The 27,730-nt window shown below is 37.4% G+C and overlaps 1 protein-coding gene across 1 annotated transcript in view; it reads left to right on the top strand.

Moving 5' to 3' along the window:
- The window catches only part of LOC127164767 (neuropeptide FF receptor 2), a 29,257-nt gene extending 10,001 nt beyond the window's left edge, over positions 1–19,256 (top strand). The window contains exons 3-5 of the mRNA XM_051108824.1: positions 11,458–11,557; positions 12,158–13,073; positions 14,711–19,256. Of these exons, the coding sequence (XP_050964781.1) occupies positions 11,458–11,557; positions 12,158–13,073; positions 14,711–14,728 (1,034 nt within the window). The 3' untranslated portion in view covers positions 14,729–19,256. The remainder of the gene's footprint in view (positions 1–11,457; positions 11,558–12,157; positions 13,074–14,710) is intronic.
- The last annotated feature ends 8,474 nt before the right edge of the window (positions 19,257–27,730 follow it).

The raw sequence follows: 27,730 nt of genomic DNA, 5'->3' as shown, positions 1-27,730 counted from the left end.
AAAAAAAAAAAAAACATGCATTTGTATGATCTTTCTTATTTCTGTAAAATAATTAACATTTTGCAGATTCTGCAAGGTGTATGTAAACTTTTGACCTCAACTTTACTGTACGTAAAATATGTGAGAAGTGACTCATCTTTAACACTAATAGTGTCATGAATCCTGTTCGGTCTGCCCGCCACCAGAGGTCGCCTGTACATTTCACTAACATTTCACACCACAAAGACTGTTGCATCACACCCCGGACTACGTTTCCCCTAGATTACATTTGCCGTTCATCGACCCTCGCCTGCTTCACGGACTACTCCCACATCTTGCCTACAGTGTACCTGCTTGCTATTGTCTAACCCTGCCTATTTTTCGACCATGTCCTTCAATAAAAGCTTGCGCATGGATCCGCCCACTTCACGTCTCCCTCTCCACGTTACAAATAGTTTAATTACACTGTTAAATATTTAGCTGCTAATCTAACTTTAACAGATTTTTTCATACTGTACATCCATGTTGTGATGCCTAAATGTACTTGTAGCATAGAAAACTATACTTTTTTTTTTTTTTTTTTTTTTGCTTTGTTATGGCTTGCAGTATAAATAGCACACTTTTTTGAAACTGATCACAGACAGATATGAGTGACAAAAAGACTGGTGAGGAGACACTAACAGCAACATCAATGAACCACAAGCTGTCAGACCTCATTGGAAGATTCAACAATTACGTGACTGCACTGAATATTAGTGTAGACTCAATGCATTTTCTCCTGCATATGGCAGAAGAGAAAGTGCATGACATTTACATTTATGGCATTTAGCAGATGCTTTTTTTACAAAGCGACTTACAAAAGGCCTTAGCATTACATATGAGTCTGTTGTGATCAGCAGATGGCACAGCATGCAATCTGGAGCACTATCTGATAGAGAAGTGCAACAAGGATTAAATACAGTACAGTGTAAATAAATAAGCCAATGCAAGATTTTTTATCCACAGAGAGTGGAAGGGAGAAATTAATTCATCATCAGAGCATTATCAACGTGTGAATGATGAGTCATGAGAACTGACAACATTTGCAACACTGCTAAGACAACAGACAAAAATGTATCTATCAAAACCTAAACACTGTACGAAAAAGAAACTTGCAATATGAACTGCACAGAACCAGAAATACAATGCATTCACCAAGCAAAAAATGTAGACCACAAGGCTTTAAATACTTGCAAAGAACTAAGAGTTCAAAGCACAAATTATTCAGAGCTGCACATCCCCCAGACTTTTCAGATGGGCTCTGAGAGAGTATGATTTGCCTCTATAAGATCTCCTACCACATGGTAGAACCTTTGAAATTTCAGAATGACAAGTATTAGGCATAGAACAACACTCAAATATAATGATGGCCACAGACATTTAAAATGGGATGCACTGATGTTCATATAATGACTGATAACAGATAAAAGGCTAAATTCTTTACTATTTTGTTTATATAATAAAAATGCCTTTACAGCCTTCGCAACGTTATAATGTACTTGTATGAAAAGTTGATTTTTATTTTGAGGAGAATACCTGAGATACTAGTTTGGGAGCTGTTGTGAGCGTCTATAGTGACAGCACCTATAAATTCCTCCATCAGCCACCAGAACTACGACCAACTAGCATCCAAATATTCTCCTACGGTTCCAAGCACACACTTCCTATCCTGGGTGCATTTACCTGTCACGTAGCAACACAACCCCAGGAACTTTCTATGTGATACCTGGTGACAGCTGCTCTTTGCTTAGCCACCAAACACCCGAGAAGCCGAATCTCATTAAAACATTTAACTCCCTCAGCTCTGTCCCCAATAGCAGGACTGCAGCAGATGAGCTGCCTAAAGAACCTTCAGGTCAGGATGACATAAATCTTGACATACAACCAACGTTTCACCCTCACCAGAGGTGCTTTTCCACCTAAGGCCTCACATGTAACACCTCTATGTAACTGGCTCCACACCTCACAATTTCAAAGCCGAGGCAAAGTGACAATAAGTGTTGACATATGGCAGGAAAATTACCCTATGTTGTGTGAATATCACCTTCCAACAACAACAGATGACATGAGTTGAGTGTGTTCTCAGCTGTATCTTAAATCAGGATGCTAGGTTGCATCCCAGCAGCACATTTAAACATCAACAAAGGTCAGAGGAGATGCAAGTGCCTCACTTTTGGCATTTTATCTGCTGCCCAGGTATTGGAAAATGCAATCCACCAAACACTCCAAGGCATTTTCAGAGCCAAGAACCTCAGCGACAGTACCATTGTGTGCAAATCAACATGAGCAGACCATGACAGCAGCCTAACGGCAGTATTCCTGAGACTTAACGAAAAAACCTAACACTTAAACGTAGCAAATGTAAGTTTAATAAGCTCAAGTTTGAGATCTTTGGATTTGTGTCCTCAGCAAAGGGCACACATTATCTGCTGCCCTCAGAAAGGTGACAGTAAAGTGCTAGTCTTACAGACATAATCAGTGCTGTTTTGACCATGAATTGTTCTGAATATGATTGGAAAATATTAACAAACTGACATGAATAAAATTGTATAAAATATTAATTTGGCAATCCAAAACCACAGAGGGCTTTTAACATTTGATGATATAAATCCATGTAAATTTCAGCCTTACTCTATGTGACTGTCTGGCCAATTTCATGCTTGCACATGTCATTAGGGAATGACAGCAGTGCATGCACATGTCATTAGGGAATAGGACCTTGTAAGTTGACTTTTTAACTCACAATTGCGAGTTTACATCTTGCAATTCCTACTTTTTTTTTTCTCTGAATTGAGTGATATAAATTCTGACTTTTTTTTTTGGAATTGTAAGATATAAACTCACAATTGTGTGTTATAACATCAGAATTGTGAGATATAAACTTGCAATTCTGAGAAATAAAGTCAGAATTCACATTTAGATTTTTTTCTCAGAATTGCGAGTTATAAAGTCTAATTTTGAGGAAAAAAAGACTGATATGTTCTCAGAGTTGAGTTTATATCTCACAGTTCTAACTTAATAACTTAATTGCATGCTATAAATTCAGAATTGTGAGATATAAACTTGCAATTCTAAGTCTATAGCATATATATATATATATATATATATATATATATATATATATATATATATATATATATATATATATATATATATATATATATATATATATATATATATATATATATATATATATATATATATATATATATATATAGTATTCAGTGGCAGAAATAGGCTTCCAGACAAAACATAATGTTTACAAATGCAAAAATAAGCTGCAGTATATCCTTGCTGTGTACAAAACTGATGGTTTAATATCATTGGTTATTTAGTTTGGGGTCTAATTCTCACTATTAACTAACTATTAACTATAATAATACATCTTAGTAAACTCCTAATTTGCTTTTAATGGATAGTAGGTTGTTAAGTTTTGGTAATGTGTATGCTGTATAGATACTAATAAACAGCCAGTATGCTAGTAATATGCATGCTATTAAGCAGCTAGTTAATGGTGAGAATTTGTCCTTAAACTAAAGTGTTACCCTTCAAAGTTTTACTTTTGTTTGTTTTTTCATCTTCAAAAACTGTATATTGGCTTTCAATAACACTGCGTTAACATTTAATAATTTTCCTATTATAATTCACTTATGTAAGTTAATTTAATCTAAAATTACAATTTAATTCAGATGGATTAAACAGTAAAAATGTAATTATTAGATTTATTGTTTATTTAATATTTTAATACACTAACTTGATGAAATGTTATGGTCATACAAGTTTTTTTCTGTGGTATGTTGCGTTTCATTTTGCATAATAGTTTACTTTAAAGGGAATCCTGTGTATTAATTGTATGGGACTTGTATGGCTTAATGTAACGCAAATCTCTACTTTAGCTCTGATGCCTTTGTGGCTTTTAGTAGACCATAGCTACTGCAAAAGCTTGATGTAAACATGCCGACACTTGTCATGATGCTGCAGCCACTGAAGGAATTTGTCAGCGCAGATTACACTTGATATACTGGGGTGTTTAGACTCCTTGTGGGGAAAAAACTATGTTACGGCATTTGCTTTAAGCCTGCGCTTAATCCATCACCACCTGTAAGCTGATTCAGTAGCTGTGTACATTGTATCAGTATTTTATTTTCTAAGTTGTGTTGCAATAAAAATAGCAACAGGTAGCGTCAGTAACTCACCGAGTGCAACCATCTTACATCATCGAAATAATGGTGCCCCCCATAGTCCAAAATATGTATCAAATGGTGTGGATTTTCTAAATAATGTAAATCTTTCATGGGTTTTCTACTACGTTTATGCTATATTAAGCCATACAAGTCTTAATACCTGGGGTTTCCTTTAACCCCAGAAAAAACTCAGCTCATGATACTACAGTTGCAATTCATTTACAACCAATGCCAGCAGAGCTCTTACTGATGGTGAAAAATGATACTTACAGACAGAGCGTGAAGGATGTGAAAACACTTTCACCTCTACATCTATGGCAATCCATTTCTACTTGTAACAAGTCATTAACCCATCAAACTCATCTGGAACAATTGGTTGCAAACAGATTTCAGGCAATCTGCTTGGATTTAATGTTTTCATTGTTAAATACAGAAGAGGGTCTATAACACCAGTCTATTTCTACACCCTCACTCTTTTGTGAATTGAACAGCAAATTAACAGTCAGGACTCTTGAATAAATCAAAGAATCTAAACAGTCCAGTTTCTTCAAAAGTGTTTTCTCCAAGATTTTGATGAAACACCATCAGGTGAGATGTCTCAGGTCTTCCAACCAGGGATTAATTAGTTGTCCCAAAGCTTTGGAATAGTCTTCATGCTTTTACATTACATCTTAAAAACAAACCTCTTCTCCTTAGCTTATAATCAATAGTAATTTACTGTGTGCTCCATAAATAAACTGACCTCCACCTTTTCACTCATTCATATAGAATGATGACTGACATGTCAAGTGCCACAAACAGATCTCATGCTGGCTCATGAGTCACATCAGGCTATTGCAAAGACAAGACAAAATAGGTTGATTCTTTTCTTAGCTTAATTAAGAGTTAAAGCTGTCCTGGCATTCGAGGTCACAAGTAATAGCAGACAAGGGCACAAGGACAGATACACATTTGTAAGGTCCCCCATGCAATCTAGAAAACTGCAGCATACACTGTATCAAGAAACAAAAGATACAAAATAAATGGATTTGTGCTCCCCAAACAATGACCTTGACCCTCAGTTCATCTCTAGGAATTAAAATGAAAGCGAAAACCACAAAGATGTCTTTAAAGACCACCTATAGTGAATATCTCATTTTTAATGTTGCTTCAATGTCTGTCTGTTTTTTGTAATATGACAAATTATGTGCAAATTCATCAGTCAAAACCACCGCTGAGAATTTTCTGCTTGCGGTGAAAAACTGAGTTGTACCAAAATTAGCCTGAAGAATGCATTTTGAAACATCCCGTTTCCTAAATCACAAACAATCCAATTATGCAGGGCAGGGTCACAGGTTTCAGCATTGATTAAAATAGCTAATCACAGACATATTTGTTGATTTTCTTGAATGCAGTGGCCAATCAGAGGTATTTAAGTTAGTCAGAATCCTCTTACTGCTCAAAATGCGAGTTTTGCATGCTCTTGAATTTTCTCATTTTAACAAACAAGGTGTAGATACAATGATTAATTGTGCAGGGTAGCACTTCATGGATTATAATGTAATGAGATCACTTTGAACTAAGGCGAATGACAGCTTTTTAGTGATTATAAGGAGAGCGCTCTTTGTAGGCTTTCTAGGTTATAATCTGTTCAGAATTTGAATACATTAACTCACAGATTGAGTCTCGAAACTGCAATGAAAGAAACAGCGATAACCATTAATCCAAGATTGCCACTGCCATTGTGTAGCTTTTACTACAGCATTTACTTCTGCTAACTGAGTGAAAAAGGAGCAGATCCAAGTTAGTAAGACTGAGTGGAGGCTGGGACTAATTTGAATATTCATAGATATGCGTATAGTCAATAAGGTAGGGGCTTAGAGTTACTTTTAAACCATTTTAAGGCGTGAAGAAATTATTTAATGGGAAAAAGTTTAGGTGCTATAATCAGCTACCCAGTGCATCAACCAACCCAGAAAACGTGAAAAAACGTAATAACTTTGTTTGGTAAGCCTTTTTCTGCAAGCATGTGAAAAAACTAGCGCATCAGATTTCGCTCTCCCCATGATGTAGAAAGGGGATCTTATTATAATGTTACCGCCCCTTAATCTGCATGTTTCCACCCATGGCGCCTCACTTTGTTTTTGCGAGCATGGTGTACCAGTTCTAACGCCATGCCAAAAATTTGAGCAAAGCATGCTAACTGTTCTGTCATTGGCTGCACAGACGAGCACAAAACACTATTTAGAGTCCCAGCCTTGAAGAAGACGAGAGCAGTTGATTTATAGATTTATTTACTGTATATTACGCTAATGCCACATATCTCTAATATGAACATGCAATTTCTTTCCCAGCTCTCTACCTTCACAGATATGACCAACTGTTTTTGTAACTCCTGTAAGTTTTCAACATAAACTTGTGCAAGCGCAATAAGACATGAAAGAGAAATTTGTTTACTACTCGCATGCCGTTTGGCAGCCGCTTCACAGCGTGTGCTTCAAATGTGTGCATTTAGAAAACCGTATCAGAAGTTTAAACTGATATGGCTTTTAAACTCATGATTTCAAAGTGTTTTTGAGCATATGTTTTTTAGCAGAGTATCTGAGGTACGAGCTGTAAAGGCACAGCTCTGTTCTGGAAAAGGGGGCGAGGAGCAGCAGCTCATTTGCATTTAAAGAAAAATACATGAAAACAGCGTGTTTCTGCTTTCACTCAAAATAGGCATTTTCAAAATGATACGGACACATTCTGAGGACACTTGAGACTTATATTATATATTGTAAGAAGAAGCATAATAAGTCTCCTTTAAGGGATAAAATGATTGACAACAGGGGGATGTTAAATGGTCATTTGTTGGTCAGCATGAATGTATGCTCAATAATACGGAAATAAAACTTGGCACATTAAGTAGTTTATTAAATGTTAACCGTGATAGAGTACTTAAACGCTTTTTGACAGTAAACGGTTCAGTGTTTGCAGACTAGCTTGAATTTCACCACTGCAAGATGACAGAATTCTGGCTGCAGGCGAATGGATCTTCTGAAGTTTGTGCAGACTTCAGACAAAGCGCTTTGCGGAGCTGAAACAGTACAAATGTTATAGAAACAGCAGCTGTGCATCTTTCTAAGAGAACACTATGCAACACTACAGAGATCCCCTGCTGAGTTGGTGTTACAAAACAAACATCCCATCCTTCCCCACAGTAAAATGTGTCTGATGTGTCTGATACAGACCTACAACAGAGAGAAATAACAGCCAAAGCTAAAATGAAACTGTAGGCTGAATGCCATCGAAATTCTCGATCTCAGACTCAGAAAGTTGGCTACAAAGTATTTTTACAAACGGAGGAAGTGACAAGTTTACCCAGAACTCCTCATTCCCCCTCATCAAGATCCTCAACTACATTAACTTTGTAACAGTCCTTTGTAACAAGCTGTCGCAGTGCACCCAAGACAACTGATTCAGAAAAATAAATATCCTCCACTGTGTCTGACTACCACCAAAAGTATTTTTTACAAAGCCTTTTGTTCTCAGTACAGAATGTGGGTGTTTATTTATAAATGTTAACATGCTGATAATGTCATTCAGTTTCAATGAGACATTAAACCTGACATTGGATTGTGTAGATATACAGAATGATTGACGTTATTTTGTTTGATTTGTGTGGTGAAGTAGAGCAACACACAAACATAAGTGGTGATATTAACACCAACAGCAAAATCGCAAAAAGCTTATATTTAGTAATTTAACATTTTGGAGACTGTATTGTCAGCCTATGTTTGCTCTTCCAACAAAATCAGTTCCAAATGAATCACAATCAAGCATTTCTGACTAAATCAAGGCTGCGTTCCAATCTACCATAACTGGTCTGTAATGTGAACATGTCAGCATGACATAACAAAAGCTGTGGGATAGTTACTTCACTGACTATGACATGAGCCCTGATGAAGGATCCTTATGAGAATCAAAAGTGACACGTTTCCATGTCTGTTATGATTAAGATGGAGAAAAGCTTGTTCCTCTTCCAAGAACACCAGTCTGGATTGTTTTCAGTTCTCTATATAAGGTAAATGAACCTTTAATACTGAAAGACCCCTGACATTCTCTGTCTGTATATTTTTGTCTCCTGTTTCTCAGAAATTCTTTCGTTCATTAGCTGTCTTGCTGTCTCACAATCACTATTAAGTACTTTTTCTCTACCACTTTCTGTTCTTTAGACTCATTTTCTCTCACACCAGCTGTATTTTAAAAACTCTCTTCATCTATCACATCATTATTCATACCCACACTTCGACCAGCTGCTGCACAATATCTCCAAATTTAATCAGCCTCTTTAAAGGATCTTCTGGGTTTACTTTCGCAAGAGGTGAACAAAAACAATAGGTCCCCGAGTGACTGCGCTCTGTTCTTCTCTTCAGTCTTCTTTATAATCCCCTCAGCTAACACCACTCAGTGCAAAAAAAAAAAAGTGCCAGCACCGCTTCTAAGCTGGAAGAGTCAAGGGAATGTGTTAAAGTGGTGTCAGTAAGTGAAAAAGAGAGTAAATGAGAGAGAAAACCAAATTGGAGAGAGAAAAGGAGAGATCAGAAAGCTCACATTGTTAAGTTTGCCTGTCAAGTTGCATTAACTGTAAATTAAAGGGGACATATCATAAAAATCTGAGTTTTTCCGTGTTTAAAGTGGTGATGTTATGCTTTTTTTCACTTTTTAAACTTTAGTCAGTGTGTGGTGTGTATCTTTGGGCATAAAAAGGAGATATTTCATTTTTTAAAAAATCCCTTTTCTAAAACTACAACGAACAGCTCCTTTGAGCTACGATGTTTGTTTTCCGCATGCAATGATGTCACAACGCGGTCCATTAGAATATCATTAAAATAAATCCCGCCCATGGAAATTCAAATTGTTGGAGGGAGGGTAGGGACGAGGTGGGGAAACTAAGTATGGAAATAATTAAATACATTAGCACGATAACATCATGTATTGGCGATCTCGCAGGCTGATGATAGGACCCGACACTACTGTAGCATATTATTTACTCACCCTCCATGCATCTTAGGTGTATATGACTTCCTTCTTTCAGACGAATGCAATCGGAGTTATATTAAAATTTATCCTGGCACTCCCAAGCTCCCTCTGGGGGTTAATAAAGGCCTCCTATAGTGAACTGATGTGTTTTTGTAAGAAAAATATCCATATTTAAAATGTAAGAATCACTTTAATCTAGCTTGCGCTAACAGTTGTACACAGAACTTGCTTCTTTGACAAGGGGCGTGGCAGTACTGAAACACCATCTAAGCTGTTTGCTAATTGCAACGCAGTGGGAGAGCTAACCAATAACAACACGTTTCACTTTTCGGAAGGCGGGCCTTCATTAGACCCGGAACTAATCGAGCGACTAATTATGTGCGTTTTTCGAACCATCAAGCATGAAAGCATGTTCTAGTACACCCCAAAACAAAATCAAGACTTTGTAAAAGAGCATAATAGGATTGTAAGTGCTATAAATGGGTGCATCTACCACCCCAGATAACATTAAAAAGGACAACCTAGTAACTTTGTTTTGGTACGCCTTTCTCTGCCATTTTGTTTTCAGAAGTGACAACGGTGTACCAGCTCTAATGCAATGGCAAAGTTTGAGCAAAGCATGCTAACTGTTCTGTCGTTGGCTTCAAAGACGAGCACAAAAAACTATTTAGAGTCCCAGCCTCAGAAGAGTCAAGAGAGGAGTCGATTTATTGATTTATTTGCTGTATATCACGCTGCTGCCACACAGATCTAATATAAACAAGCGATTTCTTTCTCAGCTGTTTACCTTCACAGACATAACCGACTGTTTTTGTAACTTGTGTGTTTTTAACAGTTAAAGCACAATAACACAAGAAACAGAAGTTAAGTTTAGTACTCACACGCTGTGTGCCGTGTGTGTATGCTTTGGATGTTTGCACTCAGAAGACCCTATATCAGAAGTTTAGACTGACATGGTTTAAAGCGCATGATAATCAAAACCAAACAGATGTTTTTTTTTTTTGTTTTTTTAGCAAAGTATCTGAGTTGCAAGCTGTAAAGGCACAGCCCTATTCTGGAAAAGGGGGCGGGGAGCAGCAGCTCATTTGCATTTAAAGAGGCATGCACAAAAACAGTGCATTGCTGCTTTTACTCAAAATAGGCAATTTCAAAATTAGATATTAAATGATCTGTGGGGTATTTTGAACTCAAACTTCACACATTGAGCTGAGACATTCTGGGGACACCCGAGATATATTACATCTTGTAAAAAGGGGCATAATAGGTCACCTTTTAAAATTGAGGTCGAAAAACAAAATATACTACAGCATTGTATGTACGCAGGTGTGATGGCCATATATTGTGCCACACATAACTTCTACAGACTATCTTTGCACTGAACAATAAAACCCAACGCATTGTTACATTGGTTTGGCATGTTATCTTTATTGGTCATTTTTACTGAGTCAGTGCACGGGCTTGGTTATTTGAACAAACAACTTCTGATTAGCATACAAATAAAAAGTAGGATTTGAATAATAAAATGTACCTGCTATGTTACCAAGCCAGACTGGTAACAAAGGGATTCAAACAGGAAGTTGAACTGTTTTATAGATTTCTAAATGAAGTTGGAATCTACCAACTATGCGTAGTTGGAGGAAACACTGGAAAATGTGATGTCCTGATCCATGTGATTTTTGTTTACACTAACGTTATCCATGGCTCTAATTTTAGTTGAATGTACTTAATTTCAGAATTTTTGTGGTTTATGTCTGTGTGTATTTGTCATTTTTGTTACTTCCTTTTTCTTCTTAAATGGTGCTGGCCACCTCCCTTAAATTCAGTGTATGTCTTATCTACAGAGTTAGTTGGTGATAGTTTGTGTCCTGGTAAAGTTGTGCTGTAGTTTGTCCTCTGTGAGTTCAAGTGACTTCTGAAGTCACTTTTTTCCTTGTGTAAGCAAGTGTCATTAAAGACTGTCACAATTTCTCTCTGACCCTTGTTTGTGGCAATGGACTTATTTCTTTGTTGATGTGATTTTGCTAATGCCTGTGGCAGATCCATCACAACAGTGACTGTCTTGCATAGACAGTAAAATGATATCTTAGCATAGAAAAATGTATAAATAGCAAAGTTTTATAATTTCAAAACAGATGCTTGTAAATGACATCACAATTTGGGAATGGGGCCTCAAGTATTAAATAAAAAGTGAATGGTTTCAAGATGCATGCAATTTCTGCCCTGTTTTTCATGTTTCACTTTTCTTCTGCAGGCTGGCCTTTTGGCAGTTTGGTGTGTAAGTTGAGCGGGATGGTGCAGGGAATATCGGTATCTGCATCTGTCTTCACACTAGTGGCCATTGCTGTGGACAGGTGGGCTAAAACAAGTGAATATATTAGTAGTTAATAGTGTGATCAAAATCTGTATTTTTTTTTTTTTGTTTTTTATTGACACTACTTCTCAACTTTGGGGTTCTCTTAGATATTTAAGTATTTTTTATAAGAAGCCTCCTGTGCTCACCAAAGTTACATTTATTTAATCAAAATAATGCAAAAACAGCAATACTGTGAAATATTATTACAATTTACACTAAGTTTAAATGTTACTTATTCCTGTGATGCAAAGCTGAATTTCCAGCAGGCATTACTCCAGTCTTGAGTGTCACATGATCCTTCAGAAATCATCCTATATGCTGATCTGCGGCTCAAATAACATTTAAAAAGATTTGTGCAGAGGACAAAATGACATTTATATAATTATTAATTTCTTTCTGAATGGTAGTGTACATTTAAAATTTAAATGTAATAAATTGATTATCTTCACGTTTTATTTTTATTGTACATTTTTCTTAAAGCAGTTTCTTGAAACACATATTTTCTCCTCTGCTCTGTTTTCTGTCACCCATCTCGTTCCCTCTCTCATTTTAATGTCTTTCCTCACACTCTCTTCCTTGTTTTATATGAATGTGTCAGATTCCGCTGCATTGTCTATCCCTTCAAACAGAAGCTCACTATCTCCACCTCCACCATTATCATCGTCATCATCTGGGTTCTGGCCATCTCCATCATGTGTCCGTCTGGTGTCATGCTACAGGTCACCAAAGAGCACAGAGTCTCCATCTTGCTAAGCGACGGCAACACCACGCAACCCTTCTACTGGTGCCGTGAAAACTGGCCAAACCTAGAGATGCGCAAGATTTACACCACAGTGCTCTTCGCTAACATTTATTTGGCACCTCTGACCCTAATTGTCATCATGTATGCCCGGATTGGAATCACACTCTTCAAAACGTCAATGCCTGTCCCTGTGAGCCAAGTTGGGACGTCAGGCTCCGGAACTAGTGTTGGGAAAAACATCAGATATGAAAGTCGTCAGCTGGTGTCCCGAAAAAAGAAGCGGGTCATTAAAATGTTGCTAGTGGTGGCCTTGCTCTTCACCCTGTCATGGTTGCCATTATGGGCACTCATGATGCTGAGCGATTACGCAAGCCTGAGTGAGCGTCAGCATCGCATTATTAATATCTATTTTTATCCTCTGGCCCACTGGCTGGCGTTCTGCAACAGCAGCGTCAATCCCATAGTCTATGGGTTTTTCAATGAGAACTTTCGCAAGGGTTTCAAGGCAGCCTTTAAGCTTCAGCTGTGCTCAGCCCATTCTGGAAAGAGGAGGAGCTACTCCCACCGTCTGCAGGGGAACGCTGTGTTACCTGCCAACTTGCCCCTGACCAAGGAGTCTGGAGCACTGGAGGCTGGGGGTCCGAGACCAGGACAGGGGCTCATCCAAGAGCTGGTGTCTGTGGGCAGTGGGAAGGGTTCAGGTGAAAAAAGCCAGTCTTCAGGCAAGGACAACGTGAAAGAACAGGATCTGATCATGGAAGATCTGGAGAAGGTTTGTGTGTGTGTGTTAGAGAATACTGAACTGCCGATATCGTTTTTGACCCCTTAAACTCCAAGTATGATATACTTTTTTTAATATGTGTATGTAAAAAATACCATTGAGTCAAAAGTTTACACCCCCCTTTCAGAATCTGCAAAATGTTAAATATTTTAATATAATTTCAAGTATTATTTTCTCTTGTGGACTATATGTAAACATCTTTTATGTGAAATATCTTATTCAGGTCAGTACTAAATAAACAATAACATGCATTTTGTATGATCTGTCTTATTTTGGTAAAAGAATTAACATTTTGCAGATTCTGAAAGGGGGATGTAAACTTTACCTCAACTGTATGTATACATACTACCTTTCAAAAGTTTAGGGGTCTGTAAATTTTATTTATTTAATTGATTGTGAGGAAAAAAAAAAAATCAATGGTGCGGTATTTGGTTTAAGCCTACACATATATCCATTGCCACCTGTAAGCTCTTACAGTAGCTGTGGTCATTGTATCAGTATTTCATTTTCCAAGTTGTGTTGGGGTAAAAATAGCAACAGGTAGCACCAGTAACTCACCGAGTGCAACCCTTTGACATATTCAAAATAATTTTTAAATAACATAAATCTTTGATGGGTTTTCCACTACATAGCTCAGTAAGAGACATCATTTACATTATATTAAGCCATACAAGTCTTAATACCTACACTCTCAGACAAAAAGGTACAGTTCTGTTGCAGTACCCTAAGGTACAAAAGTGAAAAGGTACATCTCTGTACCTTACCTACCCCTAAACAGTACATATTAGCACCTTAAAGGTACATTTTAGTACTTTGAAAGTACATATTTGTACCTTTTTACTTTGTACCTTAGGGTACCGCCCCAGCGACAGAACTGTACCTTTTTTCTGACAGTGTAGGGTTCCCTTTAAGCAGCATAACCATTTTCAACATTAATAATAAGAAGAAATGTTTCTTCAGCACAGAATCGGCATGATTTCTGAAGGATCATGTGACACTGAATACCGGTGTAATGGCTGCTGAAAAAACAGAAAACAGTCATTTTAAATTGCAATAATATTTCACAATATTACTGTTTTCACAGCTGTTTTTAGCTTTTTTGTATCATACAAATGCAGCCTTGGTGAGCATAACAGAAGACTTTCAAAAACATTACAGATTCAGTAATTCAGAATTAAATATTTAGGTATGCTGTGAAAGTACGGTGAATGCTTTTTCTTTATTTGATATGAGAAAATAATCAAGAGATGGTTAAATTAAGTAAAGAGCAAAGTGACATTCAAGAGAAGTCACAATCAATAGGATTTAGTATTCAGACTCAAAATCCACATCATTAAACTGGCATATAATACAATTCCTGAGCAGTTCACCGTTACAGCAGATGCTGTAGTAACAAAAACAGCATTTTTTTCATTGGCAACCAAGGCAATTTTACACATGTTCTTCACTAAAGTGTCAATTTTCACCCTCCATCTCCTTTTGGCATGAGCAGTTTTCTCTAATAGTCCCTGTTTGGTCCATTTTTATTAAAGAAGATCCAACTCAATCTTCAGAGAAAATTCAGGGTATTATAAATGGTTTATACCATTATACCAATGTAACCATTGTTTGTCTGTGTTTCTTCACAGGTAATGTACGATCTATAAGTGCTTAATGATTTCATGGAGCCGGTCAAAGATGCTGTGCGCTCAGATGATCTGATGCTCATGAAAGGCTGATTTTTTTCCCTTTTCTTTGACTGTTTTACTGCTGGGAGGACACCATGAGTTCATCTTTCATCTCTTTTCATCTCTTTCATCTTCTAGGCAAGGATGTGCTCTGTCTTTCTTTTTATGAAATTTCAAATTTTATGACAATGATTGTGGCAGACAGGCAGACTGAGCTGGAGGGGTTAAAAATCAGACACTGTGTGCGACAAACACAAGGAAGGCCATTTTGTGGGCTTGGCTTTGACCTAATAAGATGAGAAATGAAATGACATCTCACTGGCTGCCAAATTATGCCCAGTGTCATTCTTGGATGTATAAGCTGATTGCATTCACCCTGTTTAACCTGAGGAAAACACCCTGAGGTTTGTAGAAAACTACACTGAATGTCAAGGTCACAACTTATGTGGATATTTCAATGGGAGAGGCCATGAGTCGAAGCCACATCTCAAACTATCTGAAGTGCCTGAACGGGAAGTTTCAGAGTGTTTTCTATTGCATCTCCTCTTTATCTGGATGGTTAAATGGCTGCATTTTGTTAAAATGGCCTGTTCAGTTTCTGCTCTCTGAGTTGTATGATGACTACCATTTTTTGCTCAACAGATTCTCTCACTAACCAACACTGAAAGTACTAATGTCAGCTGCAAAACTCGCTGGCTGGCGTGTTTACAGGGTGAATGTAGTAGGTCTTCGTCTGTGACTATTTAAATAAGGAGGATCATGACTATGAATCTATATTAGCTTAAAATAGCTCATCGTAACAGGGTGGGCATTTTGCCAGTGATTTTCAGAAAACACTCAACAGTTTGTGCCCTGACATGGGGGACAGTGCCTGAGGACCTTTTCAGACTCTTGAATTCATTGCAAATGAGCTGCTGAACCAGAAGAGCTGTGCCTTAAAAAGAGGGCATTAGCGGTCAGAAACATTGAGAACTTGAACATCTCATACATGGAAAGAGTCAAGAAACAAATCCTCGAGGGAAATGGCAAGTGTCCAGACTGTCACTGGTTTTTGCATTTGACATTTATGCGTATCTCACCATTTCTCTTTTGGCTCTACTATGAACGAGAATCTGGCGATTTGTATGTGTAGAAAAAGAAAAACCTCACTTTAAAATGTTATTTTGTTGTCTGGGTTTCTAATGTGAACCTGGTGAGTGTTCAAAAGTGGTATACTTGAGGCACACAATGTATTGCTGCTACAATGTCTTCTGTGAACTTTTTTTTAATTCATGATGTGAAACACTTTTCAGTTTGGTGATGCATCCTCTTGGCTGCAGTTCTGTGCTTTGCAATGATGTGTATAAAATGACTAATCAAGCGAACAATCTGTTCAGAAAACAGTCATTAATGCAAGTTGGGCTGGAAATTTGATTTGACTAAAAATGTTGTGCATTTTGTATTTTCTCTGAGAGCAAGGGCATACATAATGAAAGTTATGGTAAATTACAGCTACACCTGCAACCTGTTAGATATTACACAGCATCAAATGCTTAAATTACATAAGGAATAATTGTTATAATTTCACCACAGCTTGTTGCATATTGTGTGCAAGACAGAGAGGAAATTGTAAAGAGACCTTTTTGAGATGTGTTACTGGTTAATGGTCATCTTGAACAACTTTGATTTTTTTGTGAAAGTAAAAAGCAGTGTGGGATGTCCCACTCGTCATGTCAGTATGTCGTGACAGTACAATCATGTCTTTAAAGTGACATTTCTGACAGTGTATTTGTTGGATGTTGGCACTGTTAATGTCATCATCAACAAGACAGATGCTATATGATAACGTAGCCTATGAAGAACATTACTTTGACATACTGCACAAGACACAAAATATCTTTTTTTGTTGTTAAATGTCTCCAGCACTGGTGTAACTACCGTCGGTGCAGTCACACAACAGTCTATGCTGACATTAAAGAGATAGTTCACCCAATAATGAAAATTCTGTCATTAATTACTCACCCTCATGGCGTTCCAAACCCATAAGATCTTTGTTTATCTTAAGAACACAAATAAGATAAAATTTGAGTGCTTTCTGACCCTGCATAGACAGAAGTGGTACTACCACAATCAAGGCCCAGAAAGACAGAAAAGATATCATATCATATAGTCCATGTGACATCGGTGGTTCAACCTTAATTTTATTAAGCTATGAGAAGACTTTTTGTGGGCAAAGAAAAGAAAAATAACAACTTTATTCAATCATTTCTTCTCTTCCGTGTCAGTCACGAGAGTACCATGATGCCATGGTCATATTACTTTCTTGCTTACTACATCTTTACGTACTTAAGTAACCATGTTAATGTGACAAATTATGTTTTTTCCTACTGTCATTTTATTGTTCATCCTGTTAAACACCTCTTTAAATTCCAAAGCTGCTACAGTAAATGATAAAAATTATACAGTATATACATACAGAGTTCTGGCATGAAACTCTAGATGGCACCTAATGACGTCATTATCACATGGCACAGCTGATTGGTTCTCTCCTGTATCAATAGCCAATGAGATCACTGCTCAACATTCAAATATATGACTAGTGCTAGCTGTAGCAGTTTTGCAGCATGCTTCAGAAACCCTCCACCTTCCCCAGCTCCACCTGTATAGCTCTGCTATGAGGTGATTCATGTATGCTATGGGGGTTATTCATATATTTTATATGTGCAACAGCAATATTTGTATATTATCATGCCAATCTGCCTAAATAAAATATGCCTAAAATCTTACTCATAAACGGAAGTAATTATTTTAAACTAGTTCTGAAGTAAATGTCACCTTTATAATGGGTTAACAGTATAATGCATCCTAAAATTATTTTGTGTGACAAGGGATAGTTCACCCAAATGAAAAATTCTTTCTTCATTTCATCAAAACTGTTTTGAAGAATGTTGGTAACCAACCATTTTGGTTGCCACTGACTCCCACAGATCATATTTCCTTTGAAATTTCTAAAAATATCCTTTATGTTCTTTTATGTTTTATGTTCTCTTATCTTCTTTTGTGTTTTACAGTAGAATGACAGTCATGCAAGTTTGTACTGACATGAGGGTGAGTAAATGATTTGAAAAAAAAAAATGTGTGCACTGTCCCTTTATAGATAGTATCACTGTGTAAAAATAGTCAACGATGACACTGAAAGTTTCATAGTTCAGGTAAAAAGATGCCTTGTGAGAACCAACTTGATTAAGATTGTAAATACAAAATCAGAGTATTATATTTTCATGTATATATGTTAATTCCTATAAGCTGTGGGGGTTGCACCATCCCTGGAGCCTGTATGATTCTAGTTGCATCACTGGTCATCAGTTTTAATACTAGAGCTCTGAAACACCCTACTGTATTCAAATGTCAGTAATATGCTTGTTATGTTAATCTTCTCTGTGTTCTCTTGCTTGTGTTGTGGCAAGCCATGAAGACATTTTATGTAAACTCAAGTATGTACTGACAATGTGAATATGCATGTTTGTGTTTGTTTGGGAAAAAGGGCTTGTACGTGCTGTCTGAATTCCAGCTGCAGCACAGCATCTTCAAGAGCATAAATCTGCACACGTATCTTGATAGTATTTAGCAAGCCATGGCCTCTGATCTGAAACAACTTCTTTATTAAATTTGAAAAGTTCCTGTTTCAGCTCTTTGAAGCTTATTTTCACATATCAAGTGGTAATGACAGCCTTGTGGTTACGGTCAGCATGAAACAGAAGTTGCAATCGTCTTATCTTCCCTTTTGGGATATATTAGTGTGAAACACACTTCTTAATATACGAACACCAGGCTACTCTGTCCATGTAAATGCCGCATGCTAATTTAAATGAAACGAGTCTGCTACTAATAAGTAAACAGGGGAAATAATGAGTATTTTGCAGATATTTGCGTCATTTAACATCCTGGTACCCTCAATAATTTGTTCTAAAAGTACTGTGTGTTTTGTTCTGATCTGTTTGTAGATTATTTAAGGCTGAGGTCCAGTGGTATACTTGTTTCAAGAGAATTCGGTGAATGTGAGCATAAATGAAACCGGGCCAGTAAAGAGTGAAAATATGTTAGATAGTGGTATTAAATTGTACATTTTGTGCCGTATGGTAGTAATCGCTGTGTTTGAACACATTGGAATGGTGTTTGTATTTACATGGAATGTAAAATCTATGAAACCGCACTATGTCATATTTGAAAATTTTCTTGGCATACTTATTTTTGTAATTGTTTAACAAATGTGACCCTTGTGTGACAGTTTGTGTGTACAAACCTCTTATCAGAGTCTACAATTCACTGAACACTCCTTATTTACATATTTATACAAGCACTAAAACAGCAAAATAAGGGACTTTTTCTTCACCTTTTAAGATTTGTATAGCTTTGTGTGTCATTACAAGAAAACGACTGCTCATCTTTGTTGTTGTTTAAATATATGACTAAATATATTGAGTTTTTGCCTTAGTAGTCTCTATATTAAGTAAAACAAATAAATAAAACATTGTGTATTAAATGTGTCTGAGAAATAAAACTTTTGAGTCGTGATTTCAGAATAGCTATGGTTGACATTTACATTTTCTTCAGAAATTGTGCCAGCTTTCGCAGTGTAGAGGTATTCTCAAACTTTTTCCCCTAATGTTCACATGCATCCTAAATTAAGGTGAACTTGATTGCCATTGTCATTGTCTGAACGTCCTGATTGCAGACCAGTAAATAGACAGGCCATGAATTACACCTATTGAGTGTTTAAAACTCACTGAGGTAATGAGGAAGTTCAGAACAACCATCAATGCGGGCATGCAAAGCACATGTGAAAAGGATGTTTGTGCAAAAAAATGCAGACATTGCAAAAGAATGTAATAAAAAATGTGACCTTTTAAAGAGGTGGCCAAACAGTTGTTTTCGAAGGCTTGACTGTGTTTATGGGGTGCACCATAACGTGTTCAAAAAAACAAACAAACATTATTTTGCACATATTTTACCTTCATTCTATACCACTTTTTCAGTTATCCTAAAATGGTCTGTTGACTTCCTGGTTACTCCCTCAGAAATACGCAATAAGCTCAGATTTGTTAGCTGGCCCACTAACTGCCTAGTGCACGTTGTCCGAAAAAGTTAAACATGCTTACAGGTTGTGGCCCATAAACAGCTTTTAAAACTCTTAAAGTGGGAACTGCTCCATCTTTTAGGACAAGCTTTAAATGTAAGCAAATATGTAAGCAAATACAGTGTTCTAGCAAATAATGCTACCTATCAGCACTGTATTTTCAATATTGCAAGGTTAGGTTTAGGGTTGGGGTAGGTGTAAGTGTTAATAAAGCCTCAAACCACATTAATATCGTGCTGGAAGCACATTTTATAAAAATGTGCTTTTAACCTTGTCATCACTTTTTTTGCAATCAAAAACACATTTTCATGTTAGCAGACCGATTGCATTTTCACATGTGACCAACTATTCTTTAAAAAATATAAAATATCATAATCAAATATCATCAAAATATCGGAAGTGACATAGACCAGACACATCTGACGGCCCTGTGAGTTGACACATCTGACGGCCTTTTTGAAAAAACCACCAAATGCTGGTTAGGTAGGTATTGAAGCAAGGATGCTGGTTTGAGCTGGTTTAAGCTGGTCCTTAGCTGGTCATGTGCTGGTCCTAACCTGTTCCTGAGCAGGAGGGACCAGCTTAAACCAGCTCATGACCAGCTAAGGACTAGCTTGGACCAGCTTAAACCAGCTCAAACCAGTATTCATGCTTCAAATCCTACTTAACCAGCACAGGCTGTTTTTTTCAACGGGGTGAAGACAAAAACCTTATAGTCATTTTATATCAAATTCACTGAATCAACAGTGAGTATGGTATTGTTTATAACTTTTTTTTTTTTTTTCAAGATTCACATTTAAGTATTTTGATAAAACATTGGAACACATCTATTTTCTCTCATCTCAGATCATGTCTGCTGTGCATCTGCTATGGTAACAAAGGTAACTTAGAAACAGGTAAATGAACAAATAAAACAGTTAGTTGTTACCTCTATCCATTTACATTCATCAGGATCTTAATGTTCAAATTTAAACATTTTAACAAATGATCTACATGTGATCAGAATACAAACAAACTGTATTATAGATGTTTTATCCAGTATTTTTCTCAACCCTAACTCTAATAGAAGTTATGACTATCAATCCACAGATGCAATATATGCTGTATGTTTAATTGTTTATTATAATGTCTAATAATGTTTATTAATACATTAGAATAATAATAAAAAAAAGCATTTTATGTTTAATGTAATTAAAAATGACTTAAAAATGTCTTAAGCCTTCCCATGACAATGCCATGCAGCAAGCAAAAATGAAGAATTGCGCTCCACAAAAATACGACGACTTCACGTTGAATGTCAACTCATTTTGTCATTAGCCCGTCACCACTGTCAGACAGAAAATATGTTGGAGACATCTGACGGTGTTGACAAATTTGTGTTGACAAAAAGTGAGGACACAACTTTGAAACATTATGAAACACATATGTGTCCTTGAAAAACAACCTTGCTTTAATATGAGATATTATTGTGTTGCTTTTGATAAAACAAGTTCATCTTCATTTTTAAAAAACATTTTTTATCCATTTTATAGCATATGAATGATTGAACCCTTCTTTGTGGACACACTGTTTTGTAGTGAGAAGACAATAAGTGTCATAGATTTGATATAATAAAGATACAATTAAACTGAAGGGGATAATTGTGTTAAATACATTCTATTATTAATCCCTCATAAAATTGAAAATATTTTCATTTTTTAAACCTAATAGTGCCTAATCTCCGGTCCTCCCTCGCTTACCCCAGTTCTCCAGACCTCCTCCCTCATCCTCAGCCCAGAACCCGCGGCCAGCTCTCGGACTCGGGCCGCGGCTCCCGAGCGTCCTCCTGTGCCTGAGCCTCCCGAGCGCCCTCCTGTGCCTGTGCCTCCCGAGCGCCCTCCTGTGCCTGCGCCTCCTAAGCCCGGCCTTCCTGTACTCTCCTGGGCTGACAATGCCCTAAATTCCCCCAAGAAATTTTTTTTGGGGGGGGGGGGCTACCCCCTGATCCTCCTTGGCCACACGGACTGTGTTTGGCCGTGGCTTCCCGAGCTCCCTGACCCGCCATGGCACTATGGACTGTGTGCTCCGCCGTGGCTCCCCGAGCTCCCTAACCCGCCATGGCACTATGGACTGTATGCTCCGCCGTGGCTCCCTGAGCTCCCTGATCCACCCTGGAGGCGTACCTCCTATCCCTCCTGTGTCTGCCCTGCACGAGCCTCCAGGGCGCCCGCCCCCCCTCCCCGGTGTATTTGTTACGGCGCGAGTTGTGCCTTATGGAAGGGGTGGGGGGTAATGTCACACCCCTGTGGACTGTGTTTGTGGTTTGTTCCTTGTGTATGCACTTATTTGGTCTTCCTGTTCCGTTTTCTATTATTACGTCACTGTTTAATCGATTACACCTGTCCTCATCTGATTAGTCTGTGTATTTAAGTTTGGTTGTGTTCGCTGTTTGGTTGTCGGTTCTGGAAGTCATTTTGTAGATTCATTCTAGTCTGTATTGCCTCTGAGTCTTTTGCGTACGTGTGGATTCCCTGCTGTTCCTGTTCCTTTTGTGGATTGTCTAATAAATATGCAAGTTCCAGATCTCCTCGTCCTACTCCTCCTTCCCACACACGACGCACGCTGACAAATAGCAGTTCCAATTGCTGGACATGTTTTGTCCCATGTCTGAAGAATCAGTACTGTAAACACTGAAAGTACAACCAGAGAAAAAAAGTAGTACTCAAAAGAACCATAGACTAATGCAATAGAATAGGTGATGGGTGTTTTGACTGTGATTGATACGAATTATAGGTTTATGTCCTGCAAAACACAGATGGACACAAACATTCTTGGCAAAATTGCTCAGTTTCCCTCCACTTAGAGAAACACAGCATCCCTGAGAAAGCAATATGACTCCAGTAGCTAGTCTTTGATTGCAGGATACTGGTTTGTCATTTGTTTCCAAACCACATACTTCGTTCTGACACTTAAAAATCTGTCTTGACATCACGTCCACACTTTGTCCTCTTGTTTTGGCACTGGTGGCATGTGGTTGATGCAGTGAAATGGTGTGGTTGTTTCGTAAAAAGCAAATGAGTAGTTTTTGTATTTCATAGACAAGCCACGTGAGCACAGGAATACATAATATACATTTACAGTAATGTAGCCAAAGTGTTACATATTACAATTACAGTGCAATGTTTATCTAAAGCGACTTACAACAAGCAAATCATCTCATAAGGAAGATAAAATGGGACACTGTCTGCCATTCATTTTTAAGGACAAAAAGTGTCTTACTTTATCTGTATTCACTGTATTTCTATTAGAATAATGATAATTATTGATTCAGAAAGACTGAGTTGCTTGACTGAGGTGTTAGAAGAAGAGGTAAATGGTGTCTTAAGCCTTCCCATGACAATGCCATGCAGCAAGCAAAAATGAAGAATTGCACTTCACTTACAACAAGGGCTTCCTGAGGGAGGACTTGCAAAGAGCTACAAATCATCCATTATTAGATTATCTCTAAAACTCTTTCGATAAGGGAGAGAGATGCCAGTTGTCCATTAGAGGATTATTGTAAGTGCAATTAATTAGAAAGAGAGAGAGAGACTTAACTTAAAGAGAGAATCTTTTGCTACTGTTTATGTTTTTGATTCTCATTACTAGTCACTGAAAATTAATGGAAAACACCTTGTCTCTGATGGTTGCTGTATGCTGACTAAGGTGCTTTAACTTCATCAGTGACAAGCGATGTGTTTTGACAAATGACATGAATGTAACTAATGCAATCTCACAGTGAAACGGAAAGCATATTATATGAAATAAAACAGCTTGTAATTGAATTCAGGTTGTAGATTGAATATTGATTGAAAGCATGCACTGCTTGGGATTGAATTAACTGATTTTGAGTGCATTCCTTTGCGTTATAAAGTGTCCTTGTAAGTACAACAAAATGTAATAGAAAAAAATAGCAATAAAATCCCAGCAATTTAAGAAATTGTATTTGCATCATATAAACAGATATGTGCATGTTGAAGATTCTGAACACTAATACCATGTTTACATCTAGAGCAAAATGCATGTAAACACAATTAGTATTATTCTTTATTTTTCATTTACCTGCTTACGTTTTTGGTAGGTGAAACTTACAAAAAATACAAATGTGAACAAATGATTTGAAAAAAAGTAGCCACTATTCCCTTATCTCGTTATAAGATGAAACCGGCAGTTGTAAGTTGTGCTTTTTTGTCTCTATTCAAACTTGACACACTCTCTGTGACCCCTTTTTGTCACTAGGGATTTTCCCCCTTCCCCATTTTTTTGTCTCCTGTTGCAGCCGCCGCTGCCTCTGCAGTGTCTTCTTCCACTCTCACCTCTTCTTCATTTATCCTCTTTTTTGTCTCTGGTCTTATTCCCCTGTGGACTTCTGCTTCTCCAGTACTAGTGTGATATCTCTTGTACACCCTACTTGTAGTCAAACAGTGGCTCCTCAATATATTATTCTTAATAATACAGTGGAGATCAAAACCAGAGAACAATCTATGAAAACTTTTTCCTGAAATATTGCTAATCTTCATAGCTCAAAATCTGAAGGAAAATTTGCTGTAGCTGTAGCTGTTATACCACTGCTCTACTAACATGTTTGACAAAATTTCCAAGGTATTTTAACAAAAACTTTATTTTGTGGAAAACACAGTGGTCAAAATTAGAGAACAGTAACTACTGTAGCACAAAAGAAGATTGCAACTAAAATTTTGGAGGGTTACAGCTAAAGTGTAGAGGCCCTTGACTTCAGTGCATCTGCGACCACAGGATATCTCTATTTTGTCAGACTGTGCAGGTGTGATCTTGGCCCATTCTTCTTCCATTCTCTTTCATAGTTTCTTAGTGGGTAACTTTGTCACCAAGGTTTAGATCAAGAGTCTGGGCCACCCATCTTATTATTTCAGTGTTCTTAGTTTCAAGGAATTGCTTTACGCATTTTGCAGTGTGACGAGACATTGTCTTGCATTAAAATCGCAGGCTGATTGGCATGTTTTACACACTCAGGGTTCAGTCTTTCCCCGTTTGACACCGAACAAAATGTGTCCCATCAGACCCAAATAAATGAAACTTGCTCTCACCCTTAAAGTGAACTTTGGACCAGGTCTTCCCTCTCCACACAACATGCTCCTCAGCAAAGGTGAGCTTAGCCATTGATTCTCTCTGCCGATGAAAGGTTTGTTCACTGCATTGTGTGCTTTCAGTCCGACTTCTCTTATACATGCTGAGACAGATCCTTACCCTGTTCAGCATTAAACTTGCAAGCAATTCCAGCTGCAGTGCTGAACCGATTCCCCACTGAGAGTCTCTGCATTATCCGTTGAACTCATGCATTTATCTTACGGTGGACGACCAGCCTTTTTGAGGGACTTGAATGAACTAGTGTCAAAGATCATAGATTTGTAATGAACAACTTCTCTTGCAACGGCAGAAAGGGTCATCCTTTTGGCCTTCATCTGGACAACCTCCTGTCGCAGGGTTTGAGTCACCTTAGAGTTAACTTACAGTCTCAGTAAAAGTTGAAGGAATGCTGGCAGTTTAATTGGATTTGTCAAAAAAATTAATTAGCACCAGGTGTCAGATTAACATCAATAACTTGGAGGTATCTGTAGGTGTTCTCTAACTTTAATCAGAGTTCTTTAAATATCTAATTTAAGTTTTTTTACTCTGTTTCAGAGCACAATTAATTTATGAAATACACTTAAAAAAGCACCCTTCCACTCCTGTAAAAATGGTAGGTCGTTCTCTAATTTAGATCTCCACTGTATATCATAAGTTTATATATTCTTTTTATAGTAAAAATAATTGTCTTCATTTCTCTCAAGCTTTATGATTTCAACTCTCAAGCTTTAATTCTGCTTAAAACTGCCTTTTCTTTATAAATCAAGTGAAATGCTGCAATCAACTGTTCACAAAAATGTCAGAAATTATGCAACTGTGAAAATAAAGTGCACCTGACCCACATTGTGTTTCCAAGCTAAAATTGAAAATACATGCAGAGATTGAGTTTGGTGCAATTCTCTTTTTGAGTTTGAAAAATAGACAGAGAGAGAGAGAGAGTGGCGTTCCCAGAAGAAGGTGTTGGACAGAGATTACAGACTAAAATCCACAACCTGAAACACTAGCATTCAAGCATGTCTGCATAAGGGGCTGTTAAAAGCCTTTCAGGAAAATTAATGTCACATATTCCGGGTACAGCGTCTGATGTTTCTGCTTCAAGGAACTATCTCTTGGGTGCTGAGGTAAATTGAGCTTCTCTGTAACACTGTAAAGAGGGTGAGAGAGAGAGTATTAGATTGGAAAAAATGCAGTGTTGGTCAAGTGCTTATTTTCTCACCAAGTGCTGGCGGAGAATGGCTATTGGCATGTGGATATCTCACAGCACAAACCCAAAGCAGTTGCAAAGAAAGGACCCTAAAATGGCGAAATGATATTGAAGGGTACTGTTGTGTAGTTTGTTTGTCTTTTCTTTCCTCTTTCCACTTATGTAGACATCCTCATGGATTCGCTCCAAATGGCCACAGCTGTCTCTTACTTTTCCAGCTGTGCCCTGCTTGGAGTCTCTCCTTCCCAGTCATGTGATTTTGATATATTTTGTAAAAGGTTTTGTAGTGCTTGAACACACACAAACACACTGTAATGTTTCAGTGAAGATAAACAGATTCTCTTGAATCCACATTCTATTTTAAATGCAGACTGAAACGATGGCTCGTCATTAAAATCTTAAACACCTCTGCCTCGGTCATGATTGTAAACACACAATATTTAAATATGTATAACTGACAACCTATATATGCTTTTGTAATTATGCACATCTATGAGTATAAACATGCTTTCTCCATGTATTTCTCCATGATTAAATTAAGTTCTCGTTATATACAAGTGCTTTTAGATCTTCTAAGCTGTGTTTTTTTCTTCTCAGGTAACCCATAACATTCATTATGGCTGTAATATGCAATCCTGAGGTGAAGCATTTTGTTTTTGTTTGGTCACTGCGAAGGTCTTTCAGAAACATTAATGTAAAATGCATTGCTGCAACCCACTGTAAACTCCTACATCATTTTATTAATGATTATGGAAATATATGAATGTACTGTAACTAGAATACTGTACCTCTGTGAGACATGGGCTCTCAAGAGGTCCACTTACAACATTAGTTGAGGTTTCTTACACCATGTTTCTTGCACCAAAACTCAATTACAAATTTCGGGTCTAGTATACTTGAAGATGTCCCACTAGTCACAAAGCCTGAATTTTATTTATTTATTCATTGATGGGTTCACAAAACAATCAGCACTGAAACGTGCAAACTATTATGGTTGAATTGATGAAATGAGGGACCAGCAAACTTCAGCCACTTATTTCTAAAATCATATCATATCTTTATCATTTTTCCATGACTGTATGCAGACAGAGTTGCCAGTCACCAGCATTTTGTAAATGTGGGCAGACATGTAAAGTGCTGGTGAATAACCAAATGAAATAATGTTACTAACTGGTTCAGTATCACTGTAGGGTGCCTTTTGGTGTCCTGTACATAAATAAACTAAACTAATTTGCCATGATAACTTAAAAATGACTATGAAAGGGTGTGTTATATTAGACTAGTGACTGGGTTGTTTTGACCCAGCGGTTGGGTTAAATGTAGTAACCCAACTGCTGGGTCAAAACAACCCAATGGCTGGGTTTGTCCATAATTTAACCAGCACTGGGTTGTATTTAACCCAGCAGTTTTTAGAGTGTTGTTTTGCCAAAGCTTAATATGTCCAACCTGGCGCCATAAAATATGCCGGAAGTGATTAGAATACAGTATTTTCAAAATATGTAAGTGTAAATATACCAAATTCTCTTCAACAACCAAA

Source organism: Labeo rohita, chromosome 5 (genome assembly GCF_022985175.1).
Source record: "Labeo rohita strain BAU-BD-2019 chromosome 5, IGBB_LRoh.1.0, whole genome shotgun sequence".
Lineage (NCBI taxonomy): Eukaryota > Metazoa > Chordata > Actinopteri > Cypriniformes > Cyprinidae > Labeo > Labeo rohita.
The sequence above is the reverse complement of the archived record's forward strand: the minus strand, read 5'-3'. Positions and strand labels throughout refer to the sequence as shown.